At 40.4% G+C, this 17,694-nt stretch overlaps 1 protein-coding gene across 1 annotated transcript; it reads right to left on the bottom strand.

Annotated features, from left to right (window-relative positions):
• Positions 1–36: 36 nt before the first annotated feature.
• Positions 37–2,697, bottom strand: LOC138625880 (uncharacterized). The gene is made up of 3 exons (XM_069707130.1): positions 1,898–2,697; positions 1,635–1,702; positions 37–1,186 (listed from the first exon to the last, which is right to left on the bottom strand). The coding sequence occupies exons 1-3, from the start codon at positions 2,408–2,410 to the stop codon at positions 1,084–1,086; spliced, it is 684 nt and encodes a 227-aa protein (XP_069563231.1). The 5' UTR covers positions 2,411–2,697; the 3' UTR covers positions 37–1,083.
• Between the last annotated feature and the right edge of the window lie 14,997 nt (positions 2,698–17,694).

Genomic DNA, 17,694 nt, shown 5'->3' on the forward strand with positions numbered 1-17,694 from the left:
AATGTTGGACTGACAAAGGTTTGATACACACACATACACTTTCTCTTTCAGTTTAAAAAAAAAAAAAAAGGTGCAGTAAATAATTTACATTTCTCATTGAAAATCTGATTTTGTACGAGAAAAGTAACAAGTAGAGTTTGTCGACAGTTTTCACTGAAGTGTGCCGGTTTGTGTTCATGCAAACAACCACTGTGTTCTACCACTAAGTGGCAGCACGCTTATATGTGTAGAAATGTGGATGAATTGTGTCAGCAGAAATGCAGCTGGGTCAAAAGTAGCCTAACTGAGAGTCTTTGTGGTGCCACACATTCCTCCTCAACAAGGGTGGAAAAGAGCAGAAACTGCGGTCAGGAAGGAAACTTTGAATAAACATTCCCTGCTCATACCTTAGCGCGGCTGCCGTGTATGAAAAAGCTATAGCACTGCGTTGCACACACACACACACACACACACACACACACACACACACACACACACACACACACACACACACACACACACACACACACACACACACACACACACACACACACACACAAAACTGCTGGTGGATAAGTGTTTTTCTTTTAAAAGGCCCCAAGAATGTACCTCTGCTTTGGTCTCTCATTTACCTATTAACAGCCAAGTTAAAACAATGTAAGTAATAGGTAACACATAAGTAGGTGCATGCTCAGTGGGAGTCCAGCAGGACTGAAAGGCTGACAGTGACGCCCTACTGCTGCAGATAACAAACTCAAGGAGGCCTCTGTCATTTAGCAGCCCTGGTCAGTGTGATGGAGAACCTCCTGGCACCTGCTCAAGTTGGTGTTATAACTCTGCAATTACACAGCTTCATGTTGTTAAATAAGACTTGGGTAAATGTGGAGGACAGGAGTAATGCACTCTGAGATCAACCCAAATGGTGTTAAATTTATCCCGGCAGCCCTGCATTAATACAGATCACGCAGCCTTCCCTGGTAGGAGGAAACTTGTCACATTAAACCCTGGTTCCCTTTCTCTTATTAAAGTTTCTTCTACAAACTGTATCCCATGAAGACAGCTGGAAAAGGACTGTAGCTTTGCTGCAGCATCCTCAGCTGGGGGTCAACTGAACTCTCTCTCAATAGTGTCCATCAGCTCCTCTTCTAATCCATCATACAGGATGACTGGCATGGTGAGAGGGGAACTATGGCAGCTGACAAAAGTCCTGGAGATAGAGGGGAAACATGTCAGGAAGAAAATCTATGTGACACATCATATTTCAGTTTTTTGTAGTTTTACCATGAAGAAGAAATCTTTTTTTTTTTAATAAACCAACCCACAGCCACATCGAACAGTCCCTTAGTTGATACTCAATGATGTATAAAGGCCCATGGTGCATGAAATGTATTCTGCTGAGCTGTGCTTAAGGCATGCTATCGAAATATTAATGTGTTCCTCAGTTGTGTTTCTTCACACTCACCTCTAACAAAGCAGCAACAACAGACACCTGTTTGTTTCTACTCCGCCTGCAAACATCTGACAAATCCGATCTGCACCGAGAACAATGGGCTGGTATTTCGACCCCTTAAAAGGTGAATTCGATCTGACCCTGCTTGTTTTTTTTTACTCCACTGAGCTCAGAGATCAATTATTTATGAGAGTTGTCAACTTACGATTGTTTTTCAGATGTGGGAACGGCTTCCAACAAAGCCCCTGTTGTCAAAAAGGCCTGTGACGTAGACTGAGGAAGGAGAAAAGAGTGGACATTATTATGTGTTTTCTGAACAATAATTTAAGATTATTGTTATTTTAAAATCATCCTGCTGTTCAAGTTGTACAATGAACCGAGTTGAATGTTAAAACAATCAGAAAAATAGATGCAGTTCAATAATATTATAAAAAAAAAAAAAAAAAGAAGAAAAAAAAAAGCCCTTACATTGTGTTGAGTGGGGCAGGCAGGTGTGGTTTTTTTCAGTTGTGTGAAGGCAGAATTGCTCCTCTTGTTCTCATCTCTTGGCACACAGTGCGAGACACATGTCTCCTCGGCTCTCCCCGCTGCTTGGAGCCGAGAAGCAGAGCTGGAGTCGTCCTCGGTGTCCTCCTGGCTGAAATGACACAGTCCGTATGTTCTGGATCTGGCGAAAGTCTTCTTCTTCGGAGGAGTTTTCTTCACAGAAGCTCTCTCTCGCTCCTCATAATTCGCCAGAACAGTGTCCAGCTCTCCATCAATATCTTCGTCCTCCCCAGAAACGTTGGAGTCGTGCCCTTCGCTGTGACAGTCCGGTGGCGCACGGTTGCGCGCGTTGCGCAAAGTTGTATGGATTTTGAGAGGCTTGAATGGACAGCTGTCCTGTTTGGGTGAAATGATATCGGTCCCTGTTTTGGTCACGTTCACGTCGCTAACACACGCAGGTGCGACTTTCTTTCCTCGGCTGGTCCCACTGCCCATATCCGCGCGTCTGGCCGCTTTGAAAATCTACATGCAAAGTCCCATTTCCCAAATCCCTCTTCAAGCACACCACCACCTTCCAGAGTTGAATATTAACCAGCAAAGGCTTGATCCTTGGCTGTTGTTTAAGGTCAGTTTTCAGTCAGGTTTACGATTAGAAGTCAGTTCTTTGGCTCAAAAAAACGCCTCTGTGGGACAGTTTCCTTTAAAAATTATTCGCTCCGGATCTGCAGCTGCTGACATGATCGTGCATTACATGTCCACAGTCAGACCCGCAGTCTGAAAACTTTCGCTTAACTCCACATCAGGATGAGAAACAGTGTATCCGTTACATAACGCAATTTGGCTCGGGACCCCAGGGAGAAAACTCCGCCTTCTGTGGGGAAACACACACCCTTTATTCTTCTGTTATTTCTACTGGACAAAAATAACTTTTACTTTAGAACATCTGCTTCTCATGTATTTTATCACAGAATCTACAATGAACCTAATACAATAAATGTATAAGATTTTTGTATCATATTATTCAACCATCCCCTTGATTAAGAAAGATATTATATGAGGACTTGCACAGTATGAACATGCAAAGGCAAACAGGGCCAATTAGTTTGATTTATCTGTATCACAACAGCAACATGACCAGTTTATTGCCCCTCTGTGTTCAGCTAATAGATTTTATTGAAGCAAGTGAGGTCAAGAGTGACTGAGTTCCTGTCAGCCCGATGCAGTAGCCCCCCCCCCCCCTGCCGTGACTGATTAAGACTCAAAAGGGCCACTAGAGAGAGGGGGCATTCCTTTCCAACAGTTTAGGCTTCCCAGTGATTCCTCAATAAGCTTTTGTTTGGTCCACTTGCACACACAAAAGACACAGCGGGGAGCATCTTGGTACCAGAGCTGTCCAACAGGAACCCAGAGTCCACCCAAGTAAAAAAAAAGTAAAAAAAAGTAAAAAAAAGAAAGTTGTTTGCCATCTTTCATTAAGAGCCTCTTTCTTTCTTTCGCTTGCTTTTCTTGCTTGTGTGTGCACATAATGTGTGTGTACCAGACAGCTGTGCAACCTGTTCTCTCTGGAGGTTGACCAAGTCAAAGACACCTGTCGTTTAAGCAAACGGCATTTTTCAATCTGAGAATGTGAAATAAAAAAACAAAAAAAACAGCCTGCAAGTCCCAGATGTCCCATCAAGGAAATTCCTGCTTTACTGTCGGATTTTTAGAGAACATGTGGAACATAGCAGAGCATTTCTTAAATGTTACTGAAACAGAATGTCCAGCTAAGAACTGTGAAATCTATACTTACTATAAAATAGCTCTTTTTCCAGATAGTGGCAGCCACTAAGATACATTCAATCCTCATTGAGCCTGTGGTATCTGGATCACATCCCTGTTAGTCTGAATAACCCTCCCTCTCCATTTCAGTGATGCTATCCAAAGATGTGATCGCCTTTTCTCTATAAAACAAGTTTTCTCAGAAATTGCCTTATAGGGAAAAGAGCTTCAGTGCAAAACTGAGGCGTCCTCCTGCTCGTGCAACAATTGTATGCTACAGATCTGGCCTCTCCAAAAGTTCAAAATGTCCTTAAAATCGATTTAAGTGAAAGTACAAGCCATATTTTTAGATAGGAATTAAATGTAAAAGAACATGAACAATCTCACTCACTTATTTTCAACCTCCAGTTCTGTTACTCTCTGCCTGCACCAGTGTATCATTAAGGAGATCAGGCGGCCACATCTGGAGAAAAATTCAACAGCTTCCAGATGAGGGGGAGGATCTGCTGCGAGATGTAAGCCACAGCCCAGATCACTACATAACTGTGGTTTCTCTGACTTCACCCAGACTCAAGAATATTACTCCAACATGGACGGAGACTTGAAAGAGAAAGAGAAGGAAAAGTCTTTGTAAAACTCCAGTTGTGGATTTTGTGTATCTCTTTAAACTCTTATTAGGCAGTAGTGTGAGTTGCTTTTGCACTTTGGTGGATATAAACATCTTTTGTTCCCTCTCAACAACAGGACAAATTATGTGAGAAATTGTAATTATTATGACTCAACTGCTCCATCTGAGGAGCAACAAATAAAACTATTGTTGTCATGTTTTAGATGGGGAAAAAAACCCAACTTCTGCCATATGTCAGTAAGAAACAAATCTCCAGTGAGTCTTTTACAAGCCAGCTGCATGCTTATGGGCATTCTAGTAAAACAGCCTGGGCCTCTTACCCCTGCCAGGTAGATAAACATGAACATGACAGGGTCAAGAGGACCTACACATCAACATATACAAATACATCCTGTAGTGTTATAAAGTCTTTTCTTGGTTTTACCAATTCGTAAAACCTTTAACATGAACTCTATCCTTAAATTTACAACAAAAAAAACGGCATCAGTAATTCCCTAAAAAGAGACACAAAGTCACATGGCATCTTATGATATACTGATAAATCATCATACAATATTATACAATGCACTCTTTTAGAACTTCAGATCTTGGCTCAGCAAAAAAATCTAATTCATATTAATTTCCTTAGTTTGGAAGTAATCCAGGTTAGAACAAGAACTGGCTCAGACTGTAACCCAGCAGACATAACAGAAGCTAAATAATGTGAGGCCATTATGTTGGTGTAGTATTGTGGCACTTTACATCTGTTTATCCCTATACAACCATGTGGCTATGCTAGTGTTATCACTACACACAACCCTACAGTACAGGAAGACACATTCATGTCACATTTATCTGCTTGAAAATACGGTGTCTAACATTGGAAAAATTGCATTAATAGTTGCATGCATGTATGTTTTATTCTGCAATGTACAACTATTGTAACTTTTATATTTTTAAATTTCTTCATGTTAAAACGACGTTATATTTACATACAGTAGACATTACAGTTTCTCTACAGGGTCAGAGAGCAAAGCTGGTTCCTTTGCAGCCAGATAAAAGATCCACTGAAACGCTGCATGGACGTAATCAACTGAACAGATGAGCACAGCTGAGACAGAGGGATATTGTAACTCTGACACGGTGACATGAGGTTGTCAGGGCAACAGCCAGTGCAGCCCGGAGGAGTTGAAGTGTAGTAAAAGAACGAGGGGCATCTCTATTTATCTTTGAGCGATCCCTCTTAATCTGTGAGATCCACAGGCGTAAATTTAAGGCTTTTGCTTTTGTGCTGACGTTGAAGTTTCGTCACAGAGATGATGCTATGACCTCTGGGAGATGTTTGAGGGGAGGAACATTTCCAATGTTCAGTTAATGACATACTTAATATATTCCTCTGACAGGCACCCGTAAGAGAGGGGGGCTCCTGGTCACCTGATTTTCTTCATGTTGACCACAGGACACACGTGGTAAAATAAGTGTAAAGATAATAACCACCAGATGGTGCTAGCATGCAAGAAAAAACTAATTACACCCTCTCTCCACAAATTTTTACCAGTACAGAGGGTCCTTGTAGAGAAAAACAATAACTCTTATTGCATCTTCACCAATAACTTTCCCTTCCAGGATAAATATGCAAGGAATGTTCTGCTAAGCTCACTGGGTTTTTACATCTGTCAAAGAAAACTCAGGAAAATTGAATACAAAGAGCTCCTTGTGAGTAGGTTTACTAAAAAAATACTGTATTGAATTCCTTTTTCAGCAGAGAAACAATATGTTAAACAATTTGTAATCAATCTTGACTCAAAGTAAAGCTCGAGTTTGAACAATAATGACCGAAAAGGATAGCTGTATTACACTCGAGGGACAATTTGTTGTACAGCCAGCCATAACCACATAACCATCAAACAAACAATAATAAATGGACAAAATACAATTAAAATCACACTGGGTGGACAGTGGACAATAAATACAACATAAAAACCCCTCTGCGTTATTTAAAAGCCAAATGGCAGCGGGGACAAATGAAGTCTACTTGCCCTGTATGTTGGCAGATTGTATCTGTGGGCAGACGGAGGGAACTTGAACCTTCTGAACAGGGGGGTGGCTGGGATCAGCCAGATCTGACTGGGCCTTCTTCAAAATTATGACCTTGTGCCGACAAGTTAAGTCATTCAAGGTTGTGCCTGCAATTTTGCTTCACGCTTTGACCACACCCTGTGGTCTGTTTCTATTTTTGGGGTGAAGTGACTCCTACCAGCTGACAAATTCAATTAAGCAAGAATAAAACACGGCACGTTTAATCATTAAGAGCTGCTAAGGACAGCCAATCAAGACAATGAAAAAAAAAATAAAAGCACATTTCATACATTAAAGTGAGACTATGTGAGATTTGCTGAGTGGCAGCCGATGAAATCAAAGTGAATTATGGGAGGTAAGCCCTGTAGCAGTTCACAAGTACTCAACCACCATAAGCAACTAGTCAGAGCAACTGTATTTGAAATAGGAAATGGCAAGTTGTCACTTTAAGATAATAGACAACATATTGGGACAAATACAACTATGTATTTTCAGACGCAATGACTCCATACATGTTACATTTTCCTGAAAGCTCCACTCACTTCCCCATGCTTCTGTAATTGCTGCAGCTGTGTGCAGGAAGGTCTCAGCTCAGTCCATGGTCACTACAGCAGTGACCCATTTCTTCGTGAAAAGGCCATGTAATCAACAGAAAACAATTACTGCCTCTCGGGCGCTCAAAGCGCTCAATACCGGCATCTGCTCACTTCCTAATTACCTACCAGGTAAGAGGCTTCATTTGGAGAGAAACTCACAGCAATCAATTCTTGCGTTATACTTGGCTTGTTTTTCAACATCCTAATGTGTCAAATTCAAAGTGTCAGGTTTGTTAATTTCAGTTCTCCTTTACCTATATGCCTTTTATTTACTACGTCTTGTTTCCTCTCTGAATTCCAGCCACTGTAAAAAGTTTATTACGGCTGCCTCTTTTCACTTGCCCTTTGGCGCTCAGGTTAGTGCTAACCTGCAGGTTATAAGTGTCTTTCCTTTGTTTAGAGCATTTTTTTTCACGACCTATTCCAGATACCTCCTCTGTCAGACAGTGTGTCACGTCGATTAGAGCAAGTTTCTGTGAAGCGTTGCCACAGTCGAGTGAGTCCTGGCGCCAACATTGATGTGGAAAGAATAGACTGAGGTACAGCTGTAGAACAGCCTGGCTATCACAAATCCCTGCATGTTCTCATTGGCTGCTTTGTGTGCCTTTGGTAATTTGTAATGGTGTGTTCGAGTTAAAATCAAGCTTTCAATGGTGGAAATGAAAAGGTGAAGTCTTAAAAAGTCTATAAGAGTGCAAATACCATGACATTTACAGATATTCATGTTCACCGCAGAATGAATCCTGATGACTTTTCTTAGCAGCAGATACAGTTTCTACTGGATGTATTGCAACCACATTTTTTGAAGACATTAATGGTCTTCAGATGACTAATTCCTTTGTTACCCCCGACCTTTCCTCTGATGACGCCAGCAGGTGGGTTTGAGGGAATCTACTATCAAATTTATCAAAGATATTTATTGTATATTTCTCTCAGGATGAACTGTAGTAACTTTGGTGAATGCTTGACAAATGTTAAATGAGACTAGGTTAGACAAATATTGGTACATTAACATTTTGCTGCTATGAGCATGTTGGCATACTAACATTCACATTTAGCTCAAAGCTGCTCTCTCTCTTGAGCCACTATCATGACCGTAGACTGTTAAGGGCTTGTCATACCAGGGACTGATGAATAAATTATACAAAAAGATTTTGGGTATTTTCAACCCAATATCACAGCAAACGTTGTAATACATCCGCCAGTCCACTTAAGGGTAGACTGTCAGTGTCATGGCTTTGCTGCACAAGATGTCAAAAACCATGTGCTTTAGGACAAAAAAAAAAAAAACATGGGACAAATTTAGCTTTTTTACTGTGTCATATTTGTGTTGTGAAAATACTCATGATAAAAAAAAAAAATAAATTGATGTGCAAACAAATTGCTCAAAAAGAACTGCTAATGTAATATTCAGTGTTTTGCATTCAAAAGCAACCTTTTAATAGCTGAAAACAATTATTTATTCCATAATTCTTTAAACAATATCTTTAACTGCTTTAAGTCTACAGAAAGAGCTTTATTGCTAAAATACTGTTTGACAAAAGCAGCTGCTGAATAGCACCTCAAACAGTTTTTGTCAGTGATTTCCCATCTCGTTTCTCTTTTACTCACTGTCAAAACAACACAGAGAATATGAAAGTTGATTCCTTCCCCAGGTATTTCTGCTCCAAAAAACATTTTGAAGGTAGAGGAAAAAGCACAGAAGGTCCAGAAGAGGAAGCAACACCAATTTGATGCTGTCCACGGTTCTGACAGGCCACAGATGGCACTGAACGGACAGTTGCACAAGAAACCTTACTGTTTAATTGATAAAGCTCGCAGGGTAAACAGCTATGTCACAGCTTTCTAGCCTTAGACGAAGCCCATAGACCTTTCAAATTGATGTGGATTACAATGCTATTATATATTTGACACATTACACAGCAGCTTTTCGACATTTCTTTTGAACTGAAAAAGCATTCGAGGTGGCTTCTCAATACAATAAGATCCATGTTTAGATTTGTTGCAGAGTTGCCAGACAACGCAGCTTGTTGTTGAAAGAGTGCAGTGTAGTATGGATGCACTGCATGACATACAGTAACAGCGCTCGGTGTTTACTGTGTATGCGAGTGCTTGTACCTGTCCTAAAGCAAGCCTGCCAGATGCAGGGAAAGAAGCGTAGAGCGCTGCTGAAGAGGGTGTCATGCATGTGCACCCGCCTCCTCCGTTACCATGTTACATAATGGGACTGTTGATGGCTGGCATCATTACCGGCCCTGTCTATGCCCGTCTAAAAATACAGTCCAGGACTCCAACAGTGTGTGGCATTTATATAAGTGCAGAGAACAGGAGAGGGGTTTGGACTGTCGTAGAAATGGCTTGTGATCCAGAGCCGGTGTGACAGGGAGGGTGAGCGAGGAGGAAAGATCCAGACGCGAGTGAAAAGAGAGCGGGAGTGTGTGTGTGTGTGTGTGTGTGTGTGTAGCGAGAGAGAGATACAGAGACAGTAGAGGTGGGGGTGTGGAGGTAACTCGGCTCTATCATCATGCACACTTCAGATATACCTGCAAGGGCCACCTTGGCAAAGAAACTTTCCCTCATCTGCAACAAAGTTCTTCAAACTGTGGTTTATCTTCTATGAATGCAACTCTACATAAACATCCCACTGTTTAATTTTAAAACCCTTAAAGGTGTTATTTCTGTGAACAGTACTCTCAAGCGAACTAAGAGGAATTCAATTCAATTTTAACTTCTAAGTAAAGTAAAAAAAAAAAAAAATCAACGGAAAAGCCCTTAATGTTAGTCAGACTGAGGAAAAGGAAAAATCAAAATCCAGTTAATTTACACTTTTGCTTTTCAGGCCTTGAAAACACATTTTCTCAATCAGCTCCTTTTCCAAGTACATAAGTAGGTTTTGTAGGCGTGTTTTTGGCTTAACTGGTGATGTAACATATATTATACAACAATCAGAGCTGAGCAACATTTGAACCATGACCTCCCAGTTTTGTAGTTTTCTCATGTTGCCAGGCAATGAGAAGTCATTCATCAGACATTTTTCAGAAAATTCCAAAAGCAAAAACACAAGAGCAGACATGGATAAAAGACTGTATGCGATAAGTCTGTAATTACTACCTATGGTGTACCTAGCAGGTTGCCTGACAGGTTACAATGTAAAAAGCTCAGTTCAGGAGATAAACCCAACCTCTATGTTGCAGTCCAAGTATGTTTCAGATAACAAAAGATAACTCGCTTACTAACATTTCAAATTAACAGGACAAATTTCAACATTTGAGATATCTAAGATGATACTTTTTTATTTTCCTGTGGTTCAAGTTATTTAGAAAAACGTCAGCAGGGAACAGAACAGTGTGCCCTTGGCCACATCTCTGGAAAAAGAACACCGTTAACTTCACACATAAAGCTTTACTATCAGGTAGCAGCATGCGGATGCATGGAGGTAATTCCCTGTTTATTAGTGACACTCTCCTCTCTTCCCTCTGCTGTGTCTCGTGCTTACAGATCAGACTCCGGTGAGGGTATCTACTCAAGTGTGATTAGAGCAGCATTATTGGCTAAATGTTTCCCCTAATTAACATGCAGTAAAAGTCAACAGGAAGAATTTGTCATTCGCAGCATCCATAAGCCCTGAAGATGTTTTCTCCTGCATTTCCTACATCCATGACATGCTGACAATGACACTCACTGTCAAAGAGAATAAATTTAGATGTCTTGTGTGTCACTGGGAAATACTTGTCTGAATGAGGCTACGGAAGTTGTTTTATGGAATAATTAGGGATGATTTACCTGCTAATTGACCTCTAGATCGACTTCACCGGTGTTTATAGTAATGGAAATTCATACATAATTACATATTTTGTCAACTTATTTTGCAGGTAGCATGGCACCCATCAGTTAATATTGAAAGCAAAGTTGGCAGATGTTGAAGAGTAAAAAGCGTTTCATCACATTCATGCCGAGTACAAGAAAGCACAAAATAGAAATACTCCAGTAAAGTAGCCCAACTGTACCAATCTGTGCTGCTGTCGGGTTATAAATTAAAGCACACACATGTTGGAATAAACAGCTGAAGATTTGAGTTTGGCTATGAAACTGAAAATGGTTGAAATACCCTGACTATCATGACTTGACAAAACAAAAGATAAGTGTGCTACAAGGATGCGATGATGGTTCGGAGTATGCCACCTGGCACTGTCTTGGTTTCGATAACAACTCTGCCACGGTCTCATGTAGAGATGCCACTCTGAACACTGAACCCTGAACGGCTGCGGCGAGCCACTGAAGCAGAAGGGCGTGCGCTCTGTGTGAAATAGAGTTACCCATTCTTGACAAATTACAACTGGTAAGCAAGTCTGAAACACGTTACCTCGGCGTTTGTAAGATTTATGAGCACCTCCGCCTTCACATCTCATTCTCCAGGATCTGGCAGACACGGCAGAAAGTCCATGATGGAGAGAGAAAGAAAAAAGGAGATATTCTCAACAGATTTTTGTGAAGACGTATGCACTTCCCCCGTCATTCAAAAAGAGGTTGTAAAAGTTAACAACCTTTGCATATAATAGGAGTGCAGTAAACACATTCTGACATATGGCAGGTTGTGCTGATCAAAGCGTTACGACGGGGTTTAGATGAGGGGCACGCAGCATTTCTTCACTTTATAACCTTTTCTTGTCTAAAAATCAGGAGGAAGGCTTGTAATATCAAACTAATTATACTGTACATGTTAAAATACATGCTGAAGTATGTATCATAAGGATCCAAGTATGATTTTATGATAAACCTATAAAAATATATATCAAGTTTTGAAGGAAATTAGTCTGTCTTATATGAAAATGCTCAGACGTTCATGATATTTCTCCTTTCTGATTTTTCTTATTTAAAAAAAAAAGAAAAAAAAAAAGAAAGTGAAACTGTCTAACTCCAAACCAGCAGCGAGGTATCGTCAGTGAACTGATTTGGTTCTCCGGCTGTGTTGCATAGAGCTCGCATGCTGCTGTTGTTCTGCTTGTATTATCAGAGCTCAGTGGACTGGGCTGAATTATTCAGTGCTCCCAGCAGCATCTCTCTCCTTCTCTCTTTGCAACCGACCTCGTTTACATCAGGAGTTTACATGTTGGGTAGGGGGCTGGAGACTTGCAGCCCTGTAGCCTTGGCTATCAACCCTGGTCGGGGAGAAACTCCTGCATACAAAAGATTGGCCTCTGCCAGATTTGAAAATTTTCAGGAATCGAATGTGTCGTGTCTGTGGCGCACCGACGCTTTCCAAACGTATGTTTTTAGCACATTCTCTTCTATCTGAGTTGATGTAAAAATAAGTCACAGTGACACGAGTCACACAGGTCGTAGGGCTTAACTTTGAGCTCCATCTAGAGGCACAGTGTTAGTTCAACCACCTGCCAGGCTGACAGAGGAGAAATGTTCCGCCTGTTAAACAGACCACCAACATCCGAAAGCTCAGCTCAGTGACAAGCCTGATGGTGCTCATAGCTCTGCTTTGACCTGCCAACACTGTTGAGCCCAAATGAGCTTAAAACGCAGCATGAAACACAGGCTGTCGACACTCATCTGTGAGTGGGAGTCTGCTCGCCACAAGCCTTGAATTCAAGAGTTGTTGAGAGGTGACAGTACAGATCTGTTCACGTACAAGTCATATTTTGGAAATTTTCCGAATTTGAATTTAACATCTTTACGTTCCTCTTAGTGCTGACTGAGAGCAATGTGCTTCAGTTTGAAAAAAAAAAAAAAAAAAAAAAATAGGTCGACTTTAACTAGTTTTCTTTTGTTTGTCTTTCTTCTAAACTACGGATTGGAAGAACAGATGCCAAGCGCTAGAATAAAGAGTTAATGAAATTTCCCCTTGAGAGAGAGAGAGATGAAAATACAACGAAGAGAAATTGAATTGGGCAGCTTTGGGTTCAGGGAAGCCAAGGTTAAGGAAATGCAACAAAGCGGTGCAGTGTTTTCATAGAAAATCAATACAGTGCGCTTCTCATTAATGTCCTCGTAGTGCTGTGTAGAAGACAGGTCCGATTTTTCAACATTCAGGGAACACAGACGGAAAGAGAGATGAAACCCAGAGCAGTGGGAGTTAGCAGCAGAGCACCTTACAGACACCTGACGGTCAGGGGAGAAAAACTGTTCCTGTATGAACTATGCACCAACAACAGGCGGTTATTTACCATTTCTCTTTTTCAATGAGCTCTTTTAACGTAAAAGTTTCCACACTGAACAAACTATGCTCAGCTTTCAGAGATATTTTTGGGCAATGTCTAACCTTTTGCGGCAGAGATCCCGCTTCCTTTTGACCTCTGGCTGACCTCCCAATAGCAGCAGCTATCGCAGTCTCACATGGATATCACTGCCTCGGGTCAATATTCAAATCACATCTCAGATGTGGAGTGCCAAGTCTCTGTTAATCCAATCTGGGCAAAACCGAAAGAATTATCCCTCTCCATTTGCCCAAAAAAGAAAAAAATATCTTTACCAAAACACTTGCAAGATTTTTTTCTTGGAACACTGATTAGCCCTACAAGTGAGAAATTAGTAATCAGGTGGCTCAGTATAACTAAAAAGCTCTCTTGCAAGACTGATTTCTGGAATATTGATGGTTTTCACTTTCATATAACAGACTGTTTTCTAGTGACATAATATTCTCCTCAGCATCCAAAATCAGCATCCTTTTGTTACTGATGATCCATGTAGAAGACATGAAAATGAGCTAACAGCACAGCTCTTTTAAAGCTAGTTAGGCTTGTATGACACAAAATGTATGTTAATCATTTTGTACTGATTTAACACTGTGTTGGCTCCTCAGGTTTTACACACTTGGATGAACAAGAAGGATATAGATTATTTTCTTATTTCAAACAATAAAAAAAAAAAGCAGAAAAGTTACACGTCAAATGCAAATCTATTACATGCATGCAAGAAAAATACAATTTTGTGGTAAAAATAATCTTACATTGTAGAAAGATCATTTTGTAGTGTAACTGCTGTAAGCTTTTGTCTGAAACAGATCCGACATATATGACAAACACAAGTGAGTTTAGTTGATGTGAACTGTAAACAGAAAGGAAAGGAGCTGCTAAGGTTGGTAAACTCTTGTATAGCCTCCACACAGTGGAGTTACATAACATGCATGCATGTGCTGAATAACTTAAAATAACCTAGAAATAAAATAGTGATGCTCTTCAGCTTCAGGAGTAATGCTGGCTTAGGTGGGAAGGTTTTGGTTTAATATTTATTCAAATGTCTTTTAGTTTTTGTTGTCGACTTCCAGCATTTGTCTGTTGCGGTTTAACCTTTTTTTGTTATTTTGCCTCTACCAATGCAAGTTGGCATTGTAATGGACAACAACACCCCCGCTGCTAATAAACACAGCTTAAGGTCAAGCTACCCCTTGTGTAGGCATCCCAAAACAAAGGACTACATAACGCCTCTGTAAGTGCTACCAACAATATGTCACAGTCAATTTAATATCCGACCCGCTGAGGCTGGAGGTGCTGCTTGATCCCCTCAGACACTGACCTCTCTTTGCTGGTCAGCGCAGTCAGGCGGGAGAATGAAGTGAACGAGCCTCGGCCACTAAAGGCCCACCCTGCTTAGCTTGCGATCGGCGCTGCCAGGGCTGACATCACAGGTGTTATTACCATATAAATGAGATAAGGTCTTTGGTAATTGCTGGCTGAAATTAAAGCCAAACAGTCAGGCATCGGAGACAGTTTGTCTGAGAGGAAATTTAGATTTTTTTTTTTTTTTTTACAGTGGATTGATTTAAGTTTCCTGGATGAATGTATTCATAAGTGACTCCTCGATTGTCTTCCTTGTTCAACAGCTATTGCTTTTGTTAAAACACTGTGATAGACAGAAATCTACTCCACAGTATATAACATCGTGCCAGTATATTTCCCTATTCTATTGCATCATATCCCTGAACAAATCATGTGATTACTGACACAATAAAATGCCAAAATGTGGCTTCTAAGAACAAATGGAAGCCTAAGTAAACTGCCTTATATGGAATCCTGTTAATCCCATTAATGCTATCCGATTCAAAGGGCACTGAAAGACCAGTCATATTAAAATTAGTCACCGTATTAACAGCGAGAAAATTAGATCTTGATAAGTGCTGCTAATTACGCCTGCAGTGAGGTGTGTGCCATCCGCTGATTTTTATGAGTGTTATTTTGTATTATGTTACGGTGCTTTGGTGCCGAGAGAGGGGCAATGGCATTTATTAGTTGATAGAATAGCCCACCTGGGATAAGAGCAGCCGTGACATTTCAGCAATGGAGCAGGGCAATTACCCCGGGTGTCAGCAGCTATAGAGCAAGGTGGCCTTCTATTGTAGTTCAACTCATCGAGGCTTTGATTTGTACATAGATTTCAGTGGTTGGACTTTTAGAGATGATCTTATCTTTTTTGTGTTTTAAATAAAATTAATGGACAATTAGTTTTATATAGCAGTGTAATTAAGACGATGTTAAATATCAGTCACGTCAAAAAAAATTACAACAAGGTCTATATGGCATACTTTGTCAGTGTTTTAAAAGGTTACATATTCTATAATTCATATCATTGAAAAACAAAAGGTGTAAAATAAAAACACACTTTTGGGGAATTTCAATGGACAAACAAATAAAATGATTAAATAAAGTGTCCAGAAAACTTCTTGTGGAAAGAAAAAAAAGAAATAACATTTTTAAGCTATATTTGATTACTGGACAATTCTTACTTTACATCTCTCAGTCTCCTTCCCTCATTAAACTGACCACGTTACCCGACATTTTGGATCTTGGTTGAAATACAGATTTTCCAAATACGAGTTCACACGTTAATTTTAGGTTCCTTTTAAAGACAGTTTGAATAATTTGGTCACATGCTTTTAGTGTTCTCCTTCACAGAAATGAAAAGGGATTTTGGATGCATCTGCAAAGCTGTTAATCCGTCTGAAAAAAACTCTAGTGTAGCATAACCTTACTTTAGTGAATGCCTCTGGACTAGTGAATACATTTAAAAACAGGAGCAGCGCAGGCAGTGCAGGTGGTGGAGGCAGAACGCATCTGATTATCTCTTGATAAGGAGCAAGCTGTGAACTATTGATCATGTGACACCATAAAGGGTCAAAACCCCTCAATGATCAATGTTTCTGAACTGGTTCTTTCATTTTCTTAAATTAGGTTAATTGACTGGTACATTTCAGTACTTTCCTTTTTTTGCAGTCTTTGCCAGCTGTAATATATACATCACATGCTACACCAGTGCATAGTGCAAGGCCTCAGATCAAAAGGAATAACCCTGGATTTGTTGTGACCTTTCACTACCATGAAGTCACGAATAAAATCCTCCACTAATCACGACACTGTGTTTCAATTACCCTCACATCATAATGCAACTCTCCCCTTCCCAGAATGCCACTGCCTGAAGGTCATGGCAGCCTTTTAGTGTCACATGCTGTCTAGGACTTTTCGTGGTTGACCTTTCTCTGTCTGTCACTTCGCAGGACATAACCAAACACTATGCAGGGATTTGATTGCATGCAAGGTTACGTCACGAAGTTTTGGTTATGTTTTGTACAGTATATTAGTCATGCAGTCCGTATGCATTGTTGTCATCTTGTCTCTTATGTTGGAATAAATAAAATGGAGATGATGACAGACTGAGAAAATGAAGGACGTGGTAGTATGTTTAAAAAAAAAAAAGTGATGAAGGCAAGAGACCAGTTCTGGCTGTGATGACTGAGCTTTAACTTGACTGAGTCGTTCCTGACAGAGTCCTCTCATTAATCTTTTACATCTTGCCTGCAGTTATCATTACTAAGAAAAGCGTCAGACTCTCTTCCCTTATTTTGACAGAGACACTTACTTTCATCTTCACTACAAGAACAGGGGGAGACTGTTGTTGTTTACCAGCATCCCACCCACCTCTGAAAATTCTGGTGTGTTTAGCAAGTCATCCGCTGAGACACGTCTAGACTGATGAGCACATCTTCTCTGCTTTTGTTGGAAAAAAACAGGAGCTACAGCTTTACTGTTTGCATTGCTTTCACAAGAATGAGGCAGAAGTAAGTTCAAAGTGACCTTTGACCACTAAAATCAATTCAACCTTGAGTCCAAGTGAAAGTTTGTGCCAAATCTGACGGAATTACCTCAAGGTGTTTCTTAGATATTGCATTCGCCCGTCTTGGATGTTCCGATGTAAAGACAGAGAGCGTTAAAAACAATGACTTCCGCCACAACTCCGTTGTGGAGGCATACAAATCTAAGCTTGAATTAAGTACTCATCTGTAACCAGTGATGACAGCCTGAAAGTAGACACAACCATAATATTGTACTACGTGATTCCCTAACTAAACTCCATTCACAATTTCAGAGCATAGTAACAGTTTGGCGTTTGTACATTGAGCATTTCAGGCCTGCTCATCATTCACAGCGCACTCGGAGCATTATGAATATTCAGAGTGGTCGACAAATGTCACCGAGCCATCCCGTAACAATAATGGAGCTTGAAGTCTGCAGACAAGTGGGCACGAAGTGAGGCGAGCTAATAAATGTTGCTGCCTCTCCTTGATTAGTTTGGATGACAAATGTTTCGATAGACACGGCTCTCTGTGGCTTCAATCTACATTACATATTTTTTTTTTCAACCAGAGGCGACGTGAATCAGGGAGGTTAATGTTTTCCATTTTAAAACAGAGTTAAAGATCTGTCTCTTAAAAATTACTTTAAGGCTAAATTGCA

The sequence above is a fragment of the Brachyistius frenatus genome, unplaced genomic scaffold, assembly GCF_029030835.1.
Source record: "Brachyistius frenatus isolate BFR_SWC_R1_liver_20210118 unplaced genomic scaffold, ASM2903083v1 Contig_67, whole genome shotgun sequence".
Classification (NCBI taxonomy): domain Eukaryota; kingdom Metazoa; phylum Chordata; class Actinopteri; family Embiotocidae; genus Brachyistius; species Brachyistius frenatus.

What these genes read in the sequence shown, in the direction of transcription:
- LOC138625880 (XM_069707130.1), bottom strand. Translation starts at nt 2,410, where the DNA reads ATGGGCAGTGGGACCAGCCGAGGAAAGAAAGTCGCACCTGCGTGTGTT. An exon ending in CCTGCCCCACTCAACACAAT is followed by an intron (nt 1,703 to 1,897) that starts GTAAGGGCTTTT and finishes CTCCTTCCTCAG; the next exon opens with TCTACGTCACAGGCCTTTTT. An exon ending in CCCACATCTGAAAAACAATC is followed by an intron (nt 1,187 to 1,634) that starts GTAAGTTGACAA and finishes CTCTATCTCCAG; the next exon opens with GACTTTTGTCAGCTGCCATA.